Here is a 23019-nt window from a genome sequence, read left to right as displayed (position 1 = left end):
GTACATATAACAGACATTTTTGAAAAAGTCCAAAATATTGAGCATTTGATGTTTGAAAAGATCAGGATGATAGTACAAAAGTAATGCTATGGCTCTTATTCAACAAATTTGGAAACAATATCTGATATGTTTACGTGAGTTGATATTTAAGGAATGACTGTAATATTTTTTCTGTCTATGAAGAAATAACATAAAAAATTTGGTGCACACTGAATAACACGCGTAGCGGGTTATTTAACAGTGTGCACCACATTTTTTATGTTATTTCGAATAGACAGAAAAAATATTACCGTCATTTCTTATAATTTAATTCTAAATTCCATTTTAAACCGTAGAAAACCATGAAAAAACGTTGATGACGTCACGGTCACATGACTAAATTATGTCTATGGGCTCATAGCAAAATAACGTCGGCCAATCAGAAGACGCGTTACATCCAAAATTAAATTATTTGGGTATGAATCAAACTGACCAAATTATGCTAATGTAACATTACGGATCCTTTTAGCTGTATCAAACACCTTATCGCAAGATAAATTTGGCTCGTATAATTTTCATAAAATTTTTACAACATATTTTTTGATTTTTTGTCAAAAATGTGAAAATTTCCAAAAAGACTTGACCACACACTTTAACATAAAAAATTTCATTGGGGATATATCTCAGTTTGACATACACTAGTTTTGATTATTGAAAAGCTTAATATTTTCCTAAAAATAGAATGTTATTAAAACGTTCATCTGATTTTTACAGAGTTATCTCCCTGTAGTGTTGTGTACCACTTTAAACAATGCAATAGTTGAAACACAATGTTATTTCTGTTATTACTTACCGAGTGAATGAGCAACAACAGATATCTTGCCTCCGCTAGGCATAAAATAGGGATTTTTACCACAAAATTTATCAAACAATTGGTTTATCTGTGTCTGTAAACTTTGAGTAATCTGAAGAGAGAAACAACTTTTACTTTTCTATACAAATTCATTTTAATATAATACTTGAGATTGTAGATGCCCTTTGGTAATTTGTAAATTGGTTGGTGTCTCATAGACAAGTTAAGGAGAAATAGTAGTTGTTTTTATTTCGACTTAATAATTAATTATAAAATTTGCCATATGTCATTTAAGATGATTAACAGTCAAAGTCATATTCACTGATTTCGACTCAAAATCTCATATCTAATTTCTTACACACATAAACGCCCATTCAAAAAACAAAAAATTCTAAAGAAACAATTTACTATGCTTGGACTTGTTATAATGTATCAACATTTCCTGTGTATTTTTAGAAAAGATGCCATCTAAAGTAAGAGAAGGGAAACTAACTTTGCGACATAGGTACATACTTACACACGGACAATGGTTAAACTTAATGCACCATCAGCAATGGCTGGGGTATAAAAATATCTCAATCATTGAGAACCCCAGAATAACTGACATAAAGAGATTAATATTTACCTCAGAACGGTAAAGAGGACTTGTATAGTATAATATATCCATAGCACTACTGTTCAAGATAGATCTAAATCCCAACATTTTGTTTGGTGTAATGGAATCTACTGTATCTGTTAATAAAAAACATCATCTTCCATGAATAGATAAAAATATCTAATTTAGACCATATGATTTGCTGCATTTTATTAAAAAAAAAAATCTCAATATTTTTGGAATTGTATTTAGAATACTAGTCGAATTTTTTCCAAAAGGATTATCTTTTACAGTGAGTTGACTGTTAGTGTTGCTCTCCCCCAATTGCAACTCATTCAAAATTTTGACCAAATTGCAATTTGTTTTTTAAAATCAAATTGTTCAACTGGTCAGAAATTTGAACCAACTGCTGTAGAAAACCACAGCCAAGTCATGAAAGTGCAAGGTGATAAAATAAAACATACTTACAATCTCATAAGACTTTAACTCCACTTTAATAATGTTGTGACAAAATTAGTTTATCAGTGTGTATAGTTATATTATAGTCATTTCCATGCTGAAGGGGAACTGTTTATTTTGAATTGCTATTAAATTGTCCAAACTAAGCTTTCATATATTTTTTCTTTCTTAAATTATTCTATATTTATAAGAATCAGATATCATTTTAAATAAAACATCATATATTCAGTAAAATATGTGTGAAATAACAATATGCTATTGATAAGTTTTCAGGGGAGATAACCTAAAATATTATTCTTGAAACTTTGAAACTTTAAAACTTTTTATTTCACTAAAGGCCTCACATGAGGCATAATAGTACAATAAATTTAACAAACAATAGTAATGCATGAACTAACATATATACATATGAAGTAGGTGTATGCAGATGAAAGAGTAATATCCATATATTATCATTTAAATACAGACATAACAATTTTGCAAAATTTTGCCAACCCAACAAGTACCTACTTATCTTGACTACTCATTAAATTTGAAAAGCTTACAGTATTTTTGTTTTTATATATATGATCAGGTATAAACTTTAGTCTTTCTTGAGTAAAAAAGTTACAATTAAATTTCTTTTGAATAAAGACTTTTTAAAAGAAAAGTTATTATCTCCCCCATGGAAACTTCCTACAAACATATATTGCAATTTTACACATATTTTATGAGAATCAGACATTATGTGAATTAAAACATTTCATATTCAGTAAAATATGTGTAAAATTGCAATGTATGTTTGTAGGAAGTTTCCATAGGGGAAATGATAACTTTTCTTTCAAAAGTCTTTATTCAAAAGAATAATATTTTAGGTTATCTCCCCTGAAAACTTATCAATACCATATTGTTATTTCACACATATTTTACTGAATATATGATGTTTTATTAAAATGATATCTGATTCTTATAAATATAGAATACTTTTAGAAAGAAAAACTATATGAAAACTTAGTTTGGACAATTTAATAGCAATTCAAAATAAACAGTTCCCCTTCAGCATGGAAATGAATATAATATAACTATGCAAACTGATAAACTAATTTTTGTCACAACATCATTAAAGTGGAGTTAAAGTCTTATAGGATTGTAAGTATATTTTATTTTGTCACCTTGCACTTTCACATTTTGACTGAACAATTTGTTCAATATTCTGACCAGTTGAACAATTTGGTTTAATAAAACAAATTGCAATTTGGTCAAAATTTTGAATGAGTTGCAATTGGTGGAGAGCAACACTAACAGTCAACTCACTGTAAGAACTGAATTTTATTTTAAAAAAAATCTCTTTATTTTTTTGCATTGTATTTTGAATAGTATTTTTAAAAATAATATTTTTTCACGCACCAAAAACAGTAGCATTCTAACTGGTCACATGTGCTTTTAATTTTAAAAACAAAAATCTCTAGCAACCTTAGCCTTTGGTGTTTAGTGGATATTTATCTCATTAGCAATCATTACACATCTCATTATTTGTAAATTTTTACTTTGCTGCTCTAAACAGAAATTGTTTGGAAAGAAAAGATACCCTATACAATAGTGTAATTTTGACTCACTAGACTTGGCTATTGTGACTAAATTTGATGTGCTTATCAAGAAGCAGCAAATTTTTTTTGTAATTAAAGAACCTTAGTGAGCGCGCTCACATACTCCACGTCCCCACATTGTCATTGGAGAAATTAAATAAGTGTAAGAAAAAAAAACTGTGTAAGTAAAAACCAGGTGCTCCGCAGGGCGCAGCTTTATACGACCGCAGAGGTCGAACCCTGAACAGTTGGGGCAAGTATGGACAAAACATTCAACCGTGATACAGCTCTGAATTTGGATTGTGATCAAATTTTTGACATTACATGTTTTTTTTTTACACAAAAAAATTGTCAAGATTTTACAAATCAATTAAAGATTTCTTCTTCAAACTTTTTAAATCTAAAATTAAATAGTTGACACAGCATAGGTTTCTGACACAGAATGAATGTGGTCTAATGAACTTATAAGGTTTTTTTTGCCTTTGAGCAATTCACTATGCTGTTGAATATTAATCCTCTCAAAACAATGTTTGAAGAAATTTTCTTTTTATTTATGAAATCTGAAATGAGAAAAATTTAACCCCCCCCCCCTTTTTTTTTCGCATCCCCGTTTCCCTTTTTCCAAAACTGATATCAATTCAAATTTCTAATGGAGTTTGCAACAATAACTACTCTTTTAAATACATCATAAAATATTAAAATGTAAAATAAAGTGCTTGTTATCACTGAATGGTGAAGATTGGTTGGTAGTAAAAGTGAATATACATTGTTTATTGTATAAAACAATAAAAAAAAACTTCATCAGCAACATTTTATATTGGCAAATTTCCAATGAAGTTATTTACATAAAGTTATTGGCAAATAAAAATAGAAAATGACATCATAGTCATGTCTGGCAAATGTCCAACATACATTATCTAAAAACATTTTAGATAAGGTAAGGAAACAAGAGGCTCTCAAGAGCCTGAATCGCTCACCTTAATTCTTTTGGTTAAATCTCTCATCAATGATTATTTTGGCTTTTCAATTTATTTAGATGTTTTTTGGATCGTCCTATTTTCTTCAAAAGCCAAAAAAAATAATCATTTTCTCCTACCGGTATGTTCTATTTTAGCCATAGTAGCTATGTTTCTTGACATACAAGGAAATAAAATATAAAATTTATACTAAATACTCTGAAACTCATTTAGCCTAAGTTTGGCTGAAATTGATACAGCAGTTTCAAAGGAGAAGATTTTTTAAAGTAAGTCAACATGATGAACAAATTGCGAAAAAAGTCCTTAAAGGGCAATAACTCCTCAAGGGGTCAATTGACAATTTTGGTCAAATTGACTTAATTGAAGATCTTACTTTGCTGAACATCATTGCTGTTTACAGTTTATTTCTATCTATAATTATATTCAAGATAATAAACAAAAACAGCAAAATTTCCTTAAAATTATCAATTCAGGGGCAGCAACTCAACAACAGGTTGTCTGATTCATCTGAAAATTTCAGGGCAGATACATTGTAGATCTTGACCTGATAAACATTACAACCCCAGGTCAGATTTGCTCTAAATGCTTTGGTTTATGAGTTATAAGCCAAAAACTGCATTTGACCCCTATGTTCTATTTTTACCAATGGCGACCATGTTTGTTGATAGATCATAACTTCGGATACAATTTACAAACTAAATACCCTAAGGAACATTCAGTTAAAGTTTGGAAGTATTTGGCCCAGTAGTTTCAGAGGAGAAGAATTTTGTAAAAGATTTTTAAGATTTACAAAAAATGGTTTAAAATTGACTATAAAGGGCAATAACTCCTAAAGGGGTCAACTGACCATTTCCGTCATTTAACTTATTTGTAAATCTTACTTTGCTGAACATTATTGCTGTTTACAGTTTATCTCTATCTATAATAATATTCAAGATAATAACCAAAAACAGCAAAATTTCCTTAAAATTATCAATTCAGGGGCAGCAACCCAACAACAGGTTGTCTGATTCATCTGAAAATTTCAGGGCAGATAGATCTTGACCTGATAAACAATATAACCCCAGGTCAGATTTGCTCTAAATGCTTTGGTTTTTGAGTTATAAGCCAAAAACTGCATTTGACCCCTATGTTCTATTTTTAGCAATGGCGACCATGTTTGTTGATAGATCATAACTTCGGATACAATTTAGAAACAAGATACCCTAAGAAACATTCAATTAAAGTTTGAAAGTATTTTGCCCAGTAGTTTCAGAGGAGAAGATTTTTGTAAAAGATTACTAAGATTTACGAAAAATGGTTAAAAATTGACTATAAAGGGCAATAACTCCTAAAGGGGTCAACTGACCATTTCCGTCATGTTGACTTATTTGTAAATCTTACTTTGCTGAACATTATTGCTGTTTACAGTTTATCTCTATCTAAAATAATATTCAAGATAATAACCAAAAACAGTAAAATTTCCTTAAAATTACCAATTCAGGGGCAGCAACCCAACAACGGGTTGTCTGATTCATCTGAAAATTTCAGGGCAGATAGATCTTGACCTGATAAACATTATAACCCCAAGTCAGATTTGCTCTAAATGCTTTGGTTTTTGAGTTATAAGCCAAAAACTGCATTTGACCCCTATGTTCTATTTTTAGCAATGGCGACCATGTTTGTTGATAGATCAAAACTTCGGATACAATTTATAAATTAGATACCCTAAGGAACATTCAGTTAAAGTTTAAAAGTATTTGGCCCAGTAGTTTCAGAGGAGAAGATTCTTGAAATAGTTTACGACGACAGACGACGGACGACGGACGACAGACGACGACGGACGCCAAGTGATGGCATAAGCTCACTTGTCCCTTCTGGACAGGTGAGCTAAAAAAGCTTCATCAGCAACATTTTATATTGGCAAATTTCCAATGAAGTTATTTACATAAAGTTATTGGCAAATAAAAATAGAAAATGACATCATAGTCATGTCTGGCAAATTTCCAACATATATTATCAACTACTATTCTATACAAAGAAAGATAACTCCAATTGAAAATTAATTGCTATTGCACACTATGTGCAATTAGATATTTCTTGCTATTGTGCAATACTGTGCAATTGAAAATTTCTTGCTATTGCACAATACTTGATATGGAATCCTGATTTGGACCAACTTGAAAACTGGGCCCATAATCAACCAGATGCTCCGCAGGGCGCAGCTTTGTACGACCGCAGAGGTTGAACCCTGAACGGTTGGGGCAAGTATGGACACAACATTCAAGCTGGATTCAGCTCTAAATTTGGATTGTGATTAAATAGTTGACACAGCATAGGTTTCTGACACAGAATGAATGTGGTCTAATGAACTTAAAAAAAAATGTTTGCCTTTGAGCAATTCACTATGCTGTTGAATATTAATCCTCTCAAAAAAATGTTTGAAGAAATATTCTTTTTATTTATGAAATCTGAAATGAAAAAAATTGACCCTCCAATTTTTTTTTCACATCCCCCTTTCCCTTATTTCAAAACTGATCTCAATTCAAATTTCTAATGAAGTTTGCAACAATAACTACTCATTTAAATACATCATAAAATATTAAAATGTAAAAAAAGTGCTTGTTATCACTGAATGGTAAAGATTGTTTTAATCTATCAGTTGGTAGTAAAAGTGAATATACATTGTATATTGTATAAAACAATGATTTAAGTTGATTCAACTACTATTCTGGACAAAGAAAGATAACTCCAATTGAAATCCAATTGGAATTTCTTGCTATTGCACAATATTGTGCAATTAGATATTTCTTGCTATTGTGCAATACTGTGCAATTGAAAATATTTGCTATTGCACAATACTGTGCAATTAAAGATTTCTTGCTATTGCACAATACTGTGCAATTGAAGATTTCTTGCTATTGCTGAATACTGTGCAATTGAAAATTTCTTGCTATTGCACAATACTTAATATAATAATTTTGGATCCTGATTTGGACCACCTTGAAAACTGGGCCCATAATCAAAAATCTAAGTACATGTTTAGATTCAGCATATCAAAGAGGCCCAAGAATTCAATTTTTGTTAAAATCAAACTTAGTTTAATTTTGGACCCTTTGGACGTTAATGTAAACCAATTTTAAACCGGGACCAAAAATTAAGAATCGACATACACAGTTAGATTTGGCATATCAAAGAACCCCAATTATTCAATTTTTGATGAAATCAAACAAAGTTTAATTTTGGACCCCGATTTGGACCAACTTGAAAACTGGGCCAATAATAAAAAATCTAAGTACATTTTTAGATTCAGCATATCAAAGAACCCCAAGGATTCAATTTTTGTTAAAATCAAACTAAGTTTAATTTTGGACCCTTTGGACCTTAATGTAGACCAATTTGAAAACGGGACCAAAAATTAAGAATCTACATACATAGTTAGATTCGGCATATCAAAGAACCCCAATTATTCAATTTTTGATAAAATCAAACAAAGTTTAAATCTGGACCCTTTGAGCCTTTTATTCCTCAACTGTTGGGACAAAAACTCCCAAAATCAATACCAACCTTCCTTTTATGGTCATAAACCTTGTGTTTAAATTTCATAGATTTCTATTTACTTATACTAAAGTTATGGTGCGAAAACCAAGAAAAATGCTTATTTGGGTCCCTTTTTGGCCCCTAATTCCTAAACTGTTGAGACTTAAACTCCCAAAATCAATACCAACCTTCCTTTTGTGGTCATAAACATTGTGTTTAAATTTCATTGATTTCTATTTACTTAAACTAAAGTTATTGTGTGAAAACCAAGAATAATGCTTATTTGGGCCCTTTTTTGGCCCCTAATTCCTAAACTGTTGGAACCAAAACTCCCAAAATCAATCCCAACCTTTCTTTTGTGGTCATAAACCTTATGTCAAAATTTCATAGATTTCTATTTACTTAAACTAAAGTTATAGTGCGAAAACCAAGAAAATGCTTATTTGGGCCCTTTTTGGCCCCTAATTCCTAAAATGTTGGGACTAAAACTCCCAAAATCAATCCCAACCTTCCTTTTGTGGTCATAAACCTTGTGTTAAAATTTCATAGATTTCTATTCACTTTTACTAAAGTTAGAGTGCGAAAACTAAAAGTATTCGGACGACGACGACGACGCCGCCGACGACGCCGCCAACGTGATAGCAATATACGACGAAAAATTTTTCAAATTTTGCGGTCCTATAAAAATCAAAGTACATATTTAGATAAAGCATATCAAATAAGCCCAAGAATTTAATTTTTGTTAAAATCAAACTTAGTTTAATTTTGGACCCTTTGGACCTTAATGTAGACCAATTTGAAAACTGGACCAAAAATTAAGAATCTACATACACAGTTAGATTTGGCATATCAAAGAACCCATTTATTCAATTTTTGATGAAAAAGTTTAATTTTGGACCCCCATTTGGACCAACTTGAAAACTAGGCCAATAATTAAAAATCTAAGTACATTTTTAGATTCAGCATATCAAAGAACCCCAAGGATTCAATTTTTGTTAAAATCAAACTAAGTTTAATTTTGGACCCTTTGGACCTTAATGTAGACCAATTTGAAAACGGGACCAAAAATTAAGAATCTACATACATAGTTAGATTCGGCATATCAAAGAACCCCAATTATTCAATTTTTGATAAAATCAAACAAAGTTTAAATCTGGACCCTTTGAGCCTTTTATTCCTCAACTGTTGGGACAAAAACTCCCAAAATCAATACCAACCTTCCTTTTATGGTCATAAACCTTGTGTTTAAATTTCATAGATTTCTATTTACTTATACTAAAGTTATGGTGCGAAAACCAAGAAAAATGCTTATTTGGGTCCCTTTTTGGCCCCTAATTCCTAAACTGTTGAGACTTAAACTCCCAAAATCAATACCAACCTTCCTTTTGTGGTCATAAACATTGTGTTTAAATTTCATTGATTTCTATTTACTTAAACTAAAGTTATTGTGTGAAAACCAAGAATAATGCTTATTTGGGCCCTTTTTTGGCCCCTAATTCCTAAACTGTTGGAACCAAAACTCCCAAAATCAATCCCAACCTTTCTTTTGTGGTCATAAACCTTATGTCAAAATTTCATAGATTTCTATTTACTTAAACTAAAGTTATAGTGCGAAAACCAAGAAAATGCTTATTTGGGCCCTTTTTGGCCCCTAATTCCTAAAATGTTGGGACTAAAACTCCCAAAATCAATCCCAACCTTCCTTTTGTGGTCATAAACCTTGTGTTAAAATTTCATAGATTTCTATTCACTTTTACTAAAGTTAGAGTGCGAAAACTAAAAGTATTCGGACGACGACGACGACGCCGCCGACGACGCCGCCAACGTGATAGCAATATACGACGAAAAATTTTTCAAATTTTGCGGTCCTATAAAAATCAAAGTACATATTTAGATAAAGCATATCAAATAAGCCCAAGAATTTAATTTTTGTTAAAATCAAACTTAGTTTAATTTTGGACCCTTTGGACCTTAATGTAGACCAATTTGAAAACTGGACCAAAAATTAAGAATCTACATACACAGTTAGATTTGGCATATCAAAGAACCCATTTATTCAATTTTTGATGAAAAAGTTTAATTTTGGACCCCCATTTGGACCAACTTGAAAACTAGGCCAATAATTAAAAATCTAAGTACATTTTTAAATTCAGCATATCAAAGAACCCCAAGGATTCAATTTTTGTTAAAATCAAACTAAGTTTAATTTTGGACCCTTTGGACCTTAATGTAGACCAATTTGAAAACGGGACCAAAAATTAAGAATCTACATACATAGTTAGATTCGGCATATCAAAGAACCCCAATTATTCAATTTTTGATGAAATCACACAAAGTTCAATTTTGGACCCTTTGGGCCCCTTATTCCTAAACTGTTAGGACCAAAACTCCCAAAATCAAACCCAACCTTCCTTTTATGGTCATAAACCTTGTGTTTAAATTTCATAGATTTCTATTTACTTATACTAAAGTTATGGTGCAAAAACCAAAAATAATGCTTATTTGGGCCTCTTTTTGGCCCCTAATTCATAAACTGTTGTGACCTCAACTCCAAAAATCAATCCCAACCTTCCTTTTGTGGTCATAAACCTTGTGTTAAAATTTCATTCATTTCTATTTACTTATACTAAAGTTATTGTGCGAAAACCAAGAATAATGCTTATTTGGGCCCTTTTTTGGCCCTTAATTCCTAAACTGTTGGAACCAAAACTCCCAAAATCAATCCCAACCTTCCTTTTGTGGTCATAAACCTTGTGTCAAAATTTCATAGATTTCTATTCACTTAAACTAAAGTTATAGTGCGAAAACCAAGAAAATGCTTATTTGGGCCCTTTTTGGCCCCTAATTCCTAAAATGTTGGGACCAAAACTCCCAAAATCAATCCCAACCTTCCTTTAGTGGTCATAAACCTTGTGTTAAAATTTCATTGATTTCTATTCACTTTTACTAAAGTTAGAGTGCGAAAACTAAAAGTATTCGGACGACGACGACGACGACGCCGACGCCAACGTGATAGCAATATACGACCAAAAAATTAAAATTTTTGCGGTCGTATAAAAATTAAATCATTATTTCCTGTATGTCCTTATTATCTAAAAATGTTTTGTGAAATTCTGTTGTGTGGTTTCAGAGGAGTTGTGGTGACAAACTGTTGCAGTAGTACATTAAAGCAATTAAGTTCAAAGGGGCATAACTCCTGGAAAAAAATTGAATCGTAATTTCCTGTCGATATGCACATCTACGTAGTATGTCCTTATTATCTACAAAGTTTCATGAAATTCTGTTGTGTGGTTTCAGAGGAGTTGTGGTGACAAACTGTTGCAGTAGTACATTAAAGCAAATAAGTTCAAAGGGGCATAACTCCTGGAAAAATATTGAATCGTAATTTCCTGTCGATAAGCACATCTACGTAGTATGTCCTTATTATCTACAAAGTTTCATGAAATTCTGTTGTGTGGTTTCATAGGAGTAGCGATGATTAACTGTTGCAGTAGTACATTAAAGCAAATAATTTCAAAGGGGCGCAACTCCTAGGGGAAAAAAAATGAATCATTATTTCCTGTTGATATGCACATCTACATATTATGTCCTAATTATCTATAAAGCTTTCCTGAAATTCTGTTGTGTGGTTTCAGAGGAGTTGCAATGACAAAATGTTGCAGTAGTACATTAAAGCAAATAAATTCAAAGGGGCTTAACTCCTAGAAAAAATATTGAATCGTAATTTTCTGTCGATATGCACATCTACATATTATGTCCTTATTATCTAAAAAGGTTTCGTGATATTCTGTTGTGTGGTTTTAGAGTGGTTGCGATGACTAAAAACAGGACTGACGGACGGACTGAGGGGTCAAAAACTTCGTTGCGTAGTGTATAAATACATTTGTTTGACCTAGCACAGGTTCAAATTCATGACCTAGAGCAACAAAGGTATACACACAACTATGAAACCATAGATACAATACCACTGATGGAAGCATAAAATCCCTTGCCTACCTCCATCTAAAGTCAAGCTTGAACGCCATTCTACAGGTAAAAATTCTGCTCTTTTATTATCATAATCCAACTGTGGAAAGGTTTTGTTCTTTATAATGACACATTTCTCTCTCAGTCTATAAAAAGTAAAAATAAAGACAAAATTAATAATAGAGTAATATCATAATCAAACAGTAAGGCATATCACATATTTGTCATTGTTCCTTCATTTCACATATTTCCTGTGGTCCTTTTAAAATCAGACAAACCTGAAATAATTCACTGTTCAATCTAAGTTTTGATGACATACATATATATATAGAATGCATTGATGCTGAGTTCAAACGTAATTCGAATTTGATTCGCATTAACTAATTCAAATTAGTTTAATTCGCATTCGAAACATTTTACGTCCTAACGTCAATTCTAATTCGAATTGCAATGCGCGTCAAATTCGCTTTACTGTCCAAATGACGTTAACTTTTAATTAGTATTAACAAAAAACGTATTTATAATGCGAATTGGCTAATTCAAATTAGTTAATTCAAATTAAACTAGAGGCTCTAAAGAGCCTGTGTCGCTCACCTTGGTCTATGTGACTATTAAACAAAGGAAGCAGATGGATTCATGACAAAATTGTATTTTGGTGATGGTGATGCGTTTGTACATCTTACTTTACTAAACATCCTTGCTGCTTACAATTATCTCTATCTATAATGAACTTGGCCCAGTAGTTTCAGTGGAAAATGTTAGTAAAAATTTACAAATTTATAAAAATTGTTGAAAATTGACTATAAAGGACAATAACTCCTAAAGGGGTCAATTGACCATTTCGGTCATGTTGACTTATTTGTAAATCTTACTTTGCTGAACATTATTGCTGTTTACAGTTTATCTCTATCTATAATAATATTCAAGACAATAACCAAAAACAGCAAAATTTCCTTAAAATTACCAATTCAGGGGCAGCAACCCAACAACGGGTTGTCCAATTCATCTGAAAATTTCGGGGCAGATAGATCTTGACCTGATAAACAATTTAACCCCCATGTCAGATTTGCTCTAAACGCTTTGGTTTTTTAGTTATAAGCCAAAAACTGCATTTTACCACTATGTTCTATTTTTAGCCATTGCGGCCATCTTGGTTGGACGGCCGGGTCATCGGACACATTTTTTAAACTAGATACCCCAAAGATGATTGTGGATAAGTTTGGATTAATTTGGCCCAGTAGTTTCAGAGGAGAAGATTTTTGTAAAAGATTACTAAGATTTACGAAAAATGGTTAAAAATTGACAATAAAGGGCAATAACTCCTATATGGGTCAACTGACCATTTCCGTCATGTTGACTTATTTGTAAATCTTACTTTGCTGAACATTATTGCTGTTTACAGTTTATTTCTATCTATAACAATTTTCAAGATAATAACCAAAAACAGTAAAATTTCCTTAAAATTACCAATTCAGGGGCAGGAACCCAACAACGGGTTGTCAGATTTATCTGAAAATTTCAGGACAGATAGATCTTGACCTGATAAACAATGTAACTCCATGTCAGATTTGCTCTAAACGCTTTGGTTTTTGAGTTATAAGCCAAAAACTGCATTTTACCCCTATGTTCTATTTTTAGCCATGGCGGCCATCTTGGTTGGATGGCCGGGTCATCGGACACATTTTTAAAACTAGATACCCCAAAGATGATTGTGGATAAGTTTGGATTAATTTGGCCCAGTAGTTTCAAAGGAGAAGATTTTTGTAAAAGATTACTAAGATTTACGAAAAATTGTTAAAATTGACTTTAAAGGGCAATAACTCCTAAAGGGGTCAACTGACCATTTCGGTCATGTTGACTTATTTGTAAATCTTACTTTGCTGAACATAATGGCTGTTTACAGTTTATCTCTTTCTGTAATAATATACAAGATAATAACCAAAAACAGCAAAATTTCCTTAAAATTACCAATTCAGGGGCAGCAACCCAACAACAGGTTGTCAGATTCATCTGAAAATTTCAGGGTAGATAGATCTTGACCTGATAAACAATTTTACAAAATGTCAGATTTGCTCTAAATGCTTTGGTTTTTAAGTTATAAGCCAAAAACTGCATTTTACCCCTATGTTCTATTTTTAGCCGTGGCGGCCATCTTGATTGGTTGGCCGGCTCACCAGACACATATTTTAAAATAGATACCCTAAAGATAATTGTGGCCAAGTTTGGATTAATTTGGACCAGTAGTTTCAGAGGAGAAGATTTTTGTAAAAGATTACTAAGATTTACGAAAAGTGGTTAAAATTGACTATAAAGGGCAATAACTCCTAAAGGGGTCAACTGACCATTTTGGTCATGTTGACTTATTTGTAAATCTTACTTTGCTGAACATTATTGCTGTTTACAGTTTATCTCTATCTATAATAATATTCAAGATAATAACCAAAAACAGCAAAAATTCCCTAAAATTACCAATTCAGGGGCAGCAACCCAACCACGGGTTGTCGGATTCATCTGAAAATTTCAGGGCAGATAGATCTTGACCTGATAAACAATTAAACCCCATGTCAGATTTGCTCTAAATGCTTTGGCTTTTGAGTTATAAGCCAAAAACTGCATTTTACCCCTATGTTCTATTTTTAGCCATGGCGGCCATCTTGGTTGGTTGGCGGGGTCACGCCACACATTTTTTAAACTAGATACCCCAATGATGATTGTGGCCAAGTTTGGTTTAATTTGGCCCAGCAGTTTCAGAGGAGAAGATTTTTGTAAAAGTTAACGACGCCGGACGACGGACGACAGACGACGGACGCCGGACGCAAAGTGATGGGAAAAGCTCACTTGGCCCTTCGGGCCAGGTGAGCTAAAAAGAAGAGTATGAACGCGATTAGCGAATTTGATTGGCATTCGATTCGAATTCAATGTCTGTGTGAACGAGGCATGAGAATGTTCAGTTTTAACATCCTCTAAAGTAAAATGCAAATCCAATTGTATGGGTTTAATTTTAAATATGACACTCATTGTAATAAATTAATAACTAAACAAGATATTTACTCTATACAGCTCTTGACTATACTACCAGTGTCCATCTTTTGACCAATACCATGAACAACAAATACCAAATGTGTGATATCAGGTGGCTTGTCGTCCATTACAGCTTCGTTTTTATAACCCCTTTGTAGTCGAGAGCCAGCTAAAACACAAGTCTAAACATTGATGAATGATATATCATAAGGACAATAAAACAGAGAAACAGTAAGATATGAAGTACGATATTCACTGATGAACATGTGGCTGGCCATGGGTCCATTTCAAAATAATTAAGAATCATTTGGTAAAAAGATGTTTACTATACTTATGATGCATGCATCTAAGATGTGAGAAATATATGAAATGACATTTACCAAAGCTACATTAATTTACAAACTTTAATCTTTTTTTAACAATCCTTTTTTTCATGAGACAATAAGCTTCCATATAGTATCTTTAATCTCTGCAGACTTTATAAAAAGGATGATTTTATACATACATATTCATTTCAAAGGTACATTGTCATTATAAATAAGGAATTTATATTATTATTGAGATACACATTTTTACAAATAGACATGTTGTTCTTCATTTTCTTGTAAAACAAATGTATTGTAACTGATATATTTACCTCTCTGCAAGCCCAGCTTATTCCCAACTGCTCTAGCAAATTTAGAGGACATTGACTCACTATACAGGTAAACATCATTAGGCCCGTTCCATTCCACATAAAACCATTCAAATTTTAATAGAAGTAAGACTGAAAATAACAATAACATAATATGAAACTATTTTTAAAACTAGTTTTAAAGATATAATGATTACTTAAATCCTTCCAATAAATTTAAACAAAGTACATTTAACATTTTTACTCTAAGGCTGGGTTTTATACTGAGGCTTAAACAAACTTAAAAGAGTTTTTAACATAAATTTTAAGTAAATACCTTGTTAATTTTGAAAACACTTGTAGCTTTTGAAGATTAAATTGAATACATGTCAAACACTAGATTAGTTTTCAGGGGTTTTATTGTAAAGAATTCGAAGTAAACCATACAACTTGTGTAAAAAAAAAACCACAATTCACTTAGGAATGTTATTCTCTGCAGCCAAAGTCGGACAAAGAATTTGTCAGAAATGTCAAATTGAAAGTACCTGGTTTCTTCCCTTTTAATGGAGATGGCACAAACTCGTCCAACCTACGACCAAGAAACTTGGACATATGCTCTGCTTCTAATTGCTGACTATAATCTTCCTCTAGGGGTTGCCAGTCCTGTTCATAAAACCATAGACCACGTGTAATTTCAGATTCATCGCCTTTGAAACAGAAAATCATATGTTCAGGTTAAGTTACAGTTTATAAAATTAATTAATTGTGCTAAATCTATAGTTGCAACTCTCTCAGACAGAATTTAAGTCAATGGTGTTTGTTTTGTTTTTAAATTTCGGCTCTGTTGGATTCATTGTATTCAGTTTTCTAAACTTTGGTCTTGAGTATACATTGTACTCTATGAAGGTAATTTAATTCTACAGAAAAAAACATGCTGTTTTATAATTCTCTGTAACAGAAATCAATCATTTTTTTTTCAATTGCACAAAATGTAGATTACTTATTAAGAATATCTTAGGCTTTTTTTATGATACATAAGTATTACAATGTATCTATAAAAGCAGGGTTACTCTAAATAAAATTATGAAACAAAAGTATTATCTTTAAAGCAGTGTTACTCCAAATAAAATTAGAGTTTTTGGTAACATATCTATTAGTTCTCCGGTTCCTATTGATGTTTTTTGAGTTCTTATATTAATATATACAAATCTAACTATTTATTTGGTTTCTTTTTATAAATCATTTGACTAAAGCTTTGAAATAATTATACATTTTGTAATTTGAATTAACTTGTCGGACAGTCAACCCTGGTATCAGGTCCGTTTGCGCACCCTACACGTTCGCACTCAAGGTCTGTTATCACCCAATTTTAAATCAAATTCCAGTTGAATGATTAGAAAATCATAACAGTTGTTATAAATTGCTTTATTGTACATACTGTACATGTATATATTTAGCTTGGTGTGAGTAAAACATTGAAGATTTTAAAATGTAATTTACGTAATCTGAATAGTTACAAAATATCCAATCCCGGATATAAGTGTATGAACAATGTACTTAGGCCTATTGTGTTTTGTTTTTGTACTATCAATTACAAGTTTACTTTCCACAGCAGTCACAAGAGAAGGTATTTCACTTCGTATCTTTATAATCTTATCACTTATTTTCCTACGTTAATTCTAGGAAGAACCCCATTCCTAACTCTTTAAATATTTAATTTCCTTTGGTTCAGTGGTCATGACTCCTTTCCGTACACATCCCTCGGTTTAAATTGCGATCGTTTTTAATATAATACAACGTTTATCGACAGAACGAGTTAATTTGTATCATATAGTTTGATCTCTCAAAATTGATGGAATTTACTTCCGGAAGGGAGACAACTCGAAACGATAATATGGAAGACTCCATTTCGCCTGGAGGGGTGTTGTAGTGAAAGCTCTACGATGTGGACTACATCTATTTAAATTTAAATGATGCATATGATTTAAAATTATGCAACAGCAATAACCCTCAATAGCAGACATACATAGAAAAGATCCCATGAGTTTTAAATTAATCAATTGAGTGGGGAATCCAGAGCAACCATTCAATTTAATACCCCTTGAAATCAGGAAAACTATACTCATGCGCATAATTACCTAAACAGACCCTGGAGAGACTCCACTTCAATTCTTATACGACAGAAATAGATTTATCGGAATTCAGAGAACTGTCACATTTTTATCAAAACTGGGGAATTCCCTCTGACGTATTTCTAAATTTATAAAAACACTAAATATAAATACTGCTCAAATCTGATTTTCCGTGTTGTTAAAAACAGGCATATAAAGTCAAGGGAAATATCAAACATGAAGATTATGAAAAGAACATAAATAGGAAAGTTGTTTAAGTTCAATCCCTTTGTTTGTTTCTACCTTTTAAAGCAAGACAATCATAGGAATCTAAGCTGTTCCTTAGTGTTTAGAATAAAACGGTTGACGTGAGGGCATAGACCTGAGCCACTGGTATAAGTCAACAGATTGCTTGAAAGCAATTGTATCCCAAAAATACAGTTTAGAACAGAAATTTTAGACGGAATACTCATTTGATTCTTTCAAAGTTTGTGTTCATGTACACTACTAATCCAAATAATTATGACCTCTTGGAAGGCTAATTAAATATTTTGCTTTTACGCCTTCCTGCGATGTAAGGCGTCAAAGAAAAAAAATATAATAGCCTTTCAAGATGTCATAATTAGTTGGACTAGTTATAAAGGTATAGTACACTACTATTTAAATAAATAAATGAACATAAAACCTTACCAGACCAATAAACTGGTTTGCATGTTTTCAGAACCACATCAACTTCATAAAGGCCTCCTCGAACTGATATAACATCATTATCAATAATATCTTCATCTTCATCTATAGTCTGTAAGGCTCTAAAACGACATTCAATTCTTAAAGAATCATAGCCAATAAAAGCATGCCATTTCTTATCAGTTTTTGATTTATAAAGCCACCGGACCTCTTCTGGACGTAAATGATCTACTTCTTCATTGACAGGGTAAAGTAAGTTCTTTTGTCTGGTCAGTGGTGGCGTTGAACGTGATTCACTTACAGTGCTGAAGCAATCGCTATCAGGGCTATCTTCGTCGGATTCAAAAAGCGACGGATACAACCGGTCGCTAGAACTTCTGCTTGAGGAAGAATGTCTCGAGTTTGATGAAAATATTCCATCTCCAAGAGATCCAAATTCACTCATCATGACATTTTTACCGTGGTGTGTTTGAAATACGCACGATAACGTTAGACTTTGTCAAATTACCGGATTAACAACCAGCTGATTCTGACTACTACAATACCAGTTTAGAATGACCTTCACCTCTTGCAGGTAGTATTTCGTACCTTTTCAATTTCGTACCAAATTATTATTTCGACCCAAAATATTTCATTTCGTACCCTTTTCATTTCGTATCCATGATAAAAACAATTTCATACACTATTAAAAGACCAACTTCATATAAAATTTCGTACCTTATAGATTTTGAATCATATTTGTAAATTTTGTATCAACATTGGTAATGGAGATTAAATTTTATTACAACATTTAACATTCGTTTTCAACGTGACATTCGTCTTCAACATGCAACATTCAACATTATAAAAAAAAGTTTTAAAAAGTTTATTTTTCAATTGTTTTTCAAAATTCGATTTCCACATTCAACATTCAATTTCAACATTCAACATTTAAAAAAAAATCAACATTCGTTTTCAACATTCAACACATTCAACATTCGTTTTCAACATTTAACATTCGTTTCTTAACTTTCGATTTCAATATTCGATTTTAATATTCGATTTCAATGTTCGATTTCAACATTCGATTACAACATTCAACATAAACAAAATTAAAATCAAACTGTGACAATTTTTTTTCTCGTTTTTATTCAACATTCGATTTAAAACATTCAAATTTAAAAAAAAGATTCTGCATTCGATTTCAACATTCAACATTCGACAATCGTTTCCAACGGGTTTTAATATATTTGCCATGATGATGTTATACAAAAGAATATTAAATAAAAGCAATATTGTAAACGTTATTTTGTTCACTTATTTTACGAACACGTCTAAGTCGTCAAACATTCATACACTCCAATTGTTTTGGTAAACCTTCACTAAATTCCTCCAAAAATATAAAGATTTAGTTTTGAAGTTTGGTTGTAGAAAACGTATTTCAGATAGGATAGCACATCCTCTTTTTCGTTTACCGTGCCGGAAATTTAAAAAACGATCCTGATAAACTTATCGACCCTTTAGATAAGCTTATTATTAACGTTACCAATTCAACCCTGAAATTAAAAACGTAACTGAATACTGTTTTAATTGGTAACAAAATTGATTTTTTTATAAGAAAATTAAATGCAAACTAAATATTTTTGTTATATGTATATACACATTCATGGATCTACAATCTGTAGATACCTGTATCTTGGCATTGCACAATATCATGTTGTTCTCTGACTGTTTATGATGCCGCTTTACTCTAAACCCATTGGGTAATGAATGTGTATTGATTGATAATTAAGTCTTAGATGCATGATGTTTTATTAGTTGTTAGTGGCTTAATTTGAACTAGCTAGCAATAACTGCGAGTACTCTTTGTCAGTACTTAGTGTCTATTTGTTGTTGGGATATACAAGTAACTTTCCATGCCCACTTTGTGTTTTTGTTTAGATGTATTTCTATTTGTATCCATCTCACGAGCCTTTTTCAATTGATTTCTATAACTTGTTCTTATGTTGTACTGCAACACCAATGTCACAGGTTAGGGGGAGGGTTTGGATTTCGCTTACATGTTTAACACTGTCATATCCTGTATGTATGTGCCTATCCAAAGTCAGGAGCCTGTGCGGGTGCACTATAGACTCTAATCTTAATTCAACAGGATTGTCAGTTGTCCTATCGAAGGTTGGTGGTTTTTTCTGGGCACTCTGGCTTCCCCACCAATAAAAACTGGCCGTTACGAAATAGCCCAAATGTGGAGCTTAGAAGGGCTTTAAAACACAAACAATTAATATATATACATATATTTATATTGCGTATGTGATCAAGTGATTTTACTTGCTCAAGATGCTTGACATATTAATGGACATCATATCGAGATAACCAAGATGATTTTCAATATATAATATATGCCAGTCAGTCTTTCACTAATAGACATAGTTCATTTGCAATAGTTTACATGTCGATTTACTAGATTTGTCATTAAGACTTTATTTTAAACTGCCAATGTATCAGAATATTATCAATGAGGTTTATGTGTCAATGATGTTCACTCCCTGGACAGACCTGCTATATAAAAGACTAGATAACCAACTTGTCGTCAAATTCTGCAAAGTTTTTAACCTGATAGGTCAGAGTTTAAAAAGTCAAAAGATTACATCTACATCTGCTATATATCACCCTATTAAGCAGAATTATCAATCAAATTTCCTAGTCAATGGCCTTTCACTTCAGCTACTATCTATAGTTTATAAGGTGGACCTTACTATAATTTCTTAACTGGAATCTGTTATATACAAATATGCTGAAGGCTTTGTTATTTTGTTTCGCTTTACTTTTTGGTAAGCAGTTGCTTTCTATTTTTCCAATTTTAAAACTAATATGCTAAATCAATGAGCAGGACCACAAGAATGCTATTTAAGGGCATACGATACAGTTACAGGGAAGGTAATGACGTTGCTATAACATAAAATGTTATTTTCTCGACGTCAAACTGTGACATATCGGGAAAAGATGCTTTTTTCGACTGATTTTTATCATTCAAACTGATTTATTTTGAAAACGAGTGCATGGACCCCTATTTTTTAAAACGACATTTTGTTTCATTTTCCAGGGAGATTATTTGGACCAAGTTTTATAAAACTGTAAATAGTGCAATTTTTTTAATTTTGATAAATATACAGCAAAAAATGACGTTTTTTTCTCAATTCATGACCATTTCATAAATATGAGTTATTTCTGAATAAAAAATGCATAAATTTTTAGGATACTTTTAAAATACGGAAATTACAAATTATTTAACAAAAAACAATTTGTGTTTATCTTTTAAAACAAAAAAGTTACGGCTTTCATTCGAAAGCAAAAATATGGCCACAAATCCGAATTTTGAGCAAATATACAAAAGTTCGACCTCATTTAACTCAAAAAGTAGCACATGGAGGAATATTTTTTATAACATATTTGATTTAATCAGGCAAAAAATAGCCTATATGGAAATTTTCATCAAACTGTAAATACAGGATCAAAACTATATCGTATGCCCTTAAAGCATAACCTTTGATGGCTAGATATTGTAAGAATTTTATAAGAGTACTATGACCAAATGGGTGTCCTCTCGCAAGGAGCTTCTACACAAACAATGATTTTCTGCGATCTATATCAAGATTATGTTATATTCATAATCAGCCATTATGTTAATACGCATTTGTGTAAATTTGAGGTAAAACAATCCATTCAGTTTAAGTAATGTATGATGCCTTCGACTTTTCCGAGTGAAAAATGGGACCTAAAATATTGAAAAATACTATATATATAATCTCAATAATTTCATATAAAATACTCCTATAAGTTTCACTGACAATTATATAGCTTACATCACAACCTTAATTGTTAAATTTCATTTTTTGTTGGGATTTAATATAAGCTTTGAGAAAACTTGGCGAAAAAGTGCAATCTGACTTACTCCGATATTTTCGGTTTGCCACCAATGTATCAAAATTTTATCTTGTTGATCAGTTACAGTTTAAGTTTTGAATCTGATATCGAAAAAAGTAAAATCACAAAAATACAAAACTCCGAATAAAATTCAAAAGGAAGTCCCTTATCAAATGGCAAAATCAAAAGCTCAAAAACATCAAACGAATGGACAATAACTGCGAGTACTCTTTGTCAGTACTTAGTGTCTGTTAGGATATACAAGTAACTTTCCATGTCCACTCTGTGTTTTTGTTTAGATGTCTTTCTATTTGTATTCATCTCATCTTTTTCAATTGATTTCAATAACTTGTTCTTATGTTGTACTGCTACACCAATGTCACAGGTTAGGGGGAGGGTTTGGATTTCGCTAACATGTTTAACACTGTCATACCCTGTATGTATGTGCCTATCCAAAGTCAGGAGCCTGTGCGGGAGCACTCGACTCCAATCTCAATTCAACAGGATTGGCAGTTGTCTTATTGAAGGTCGGTGGTTTTTTCTGGGCACTCTGGCTTCCCCACCAATAAAAACTGGCCGTTACGAAATAGCCCAAATGTGGCGCTAAAAGGGGCTTAAAAACACAAACAATTAATATATATAAGTCTGAAAATTACACCAAACAGTGTTAGAGTTAGATTTTATACTGACAAATTTTTGTCCGTCCCTCAGCGGGATTCGAACTCACACCTTTGATACACTACAGCACCAATCGGTTAGCCTCATGTCCAG

General features: G+C 32.0%; 1 protein-coding gene across 3 annotated transcripts in view; it reads right to left on the bottom strand.

Moving 5' to 3' along the window:
- Nucleotides 1-18891, bottom strand: part of LOC143069693 (phospholipase DDHD1-like) — a 30907-nt gene extending 12016 nt beyond the window's left edge. For all 3 annotated transcript variants that reach the window (XR_012976462.1, XM_076244460.1, XM_076244461.1), the window contains exons 1-7: nucleotides 18349-18891; nucleotides 16093-16254; nucleotides 15572-15700; nucleotides 14965-15103; nucleotides 11944-12059; nucleotides 1458-1564; nucleotides 833-944 (exon numbers count right to left, since the gene is read on the bottom strand). Coding sequence is in view for 2 of the 3 variants with exons in the window: in XM_076244460.1 (XP_076100575.1) it covers nucleotides 833-944; nucleotides 1458-1564; nucleotides 11944-12059; nucleotides 14965-15103; nucleotides 15572-15700; nucleotides 16093-16254; nucleotides 18349-18793 (1210 nt within the window). In the remaining variant the exon portion in view is untranslated. The remainder of the gene's footprint in view (nucleotides 1-832; nucleotides 945-1457; nucleotides 1565-11943; nucleotides 12060-14964; nucleotides 15104-15571; nucleotides 15701-16092; nucleotides 16255-18348) is intronic.
- Nucleotides 18892-23019: the final 4128 nt, after the last annotated feature.

The sequence above is a fragment of the Mytilus galloprovincialis genome, chromosome 3 (assembly GCF_965363235.1).
Source record: "Mytilus galloprovincialis chromosome 3, xbMytGall1.hap1.1, whole genome shotgun sequence".
Classification (NCBI taxonomy): Eukaryota; Metazoa; Mollusca; class Bivalvia; order Mytilida; family Mytilidae; genus Mytilus; species Mytilus galloprovincialis.
Note: the sequence above shows the minus strand (reverse complement) of the source record. Positions and strands in the feature narration are given on the sequence as shown.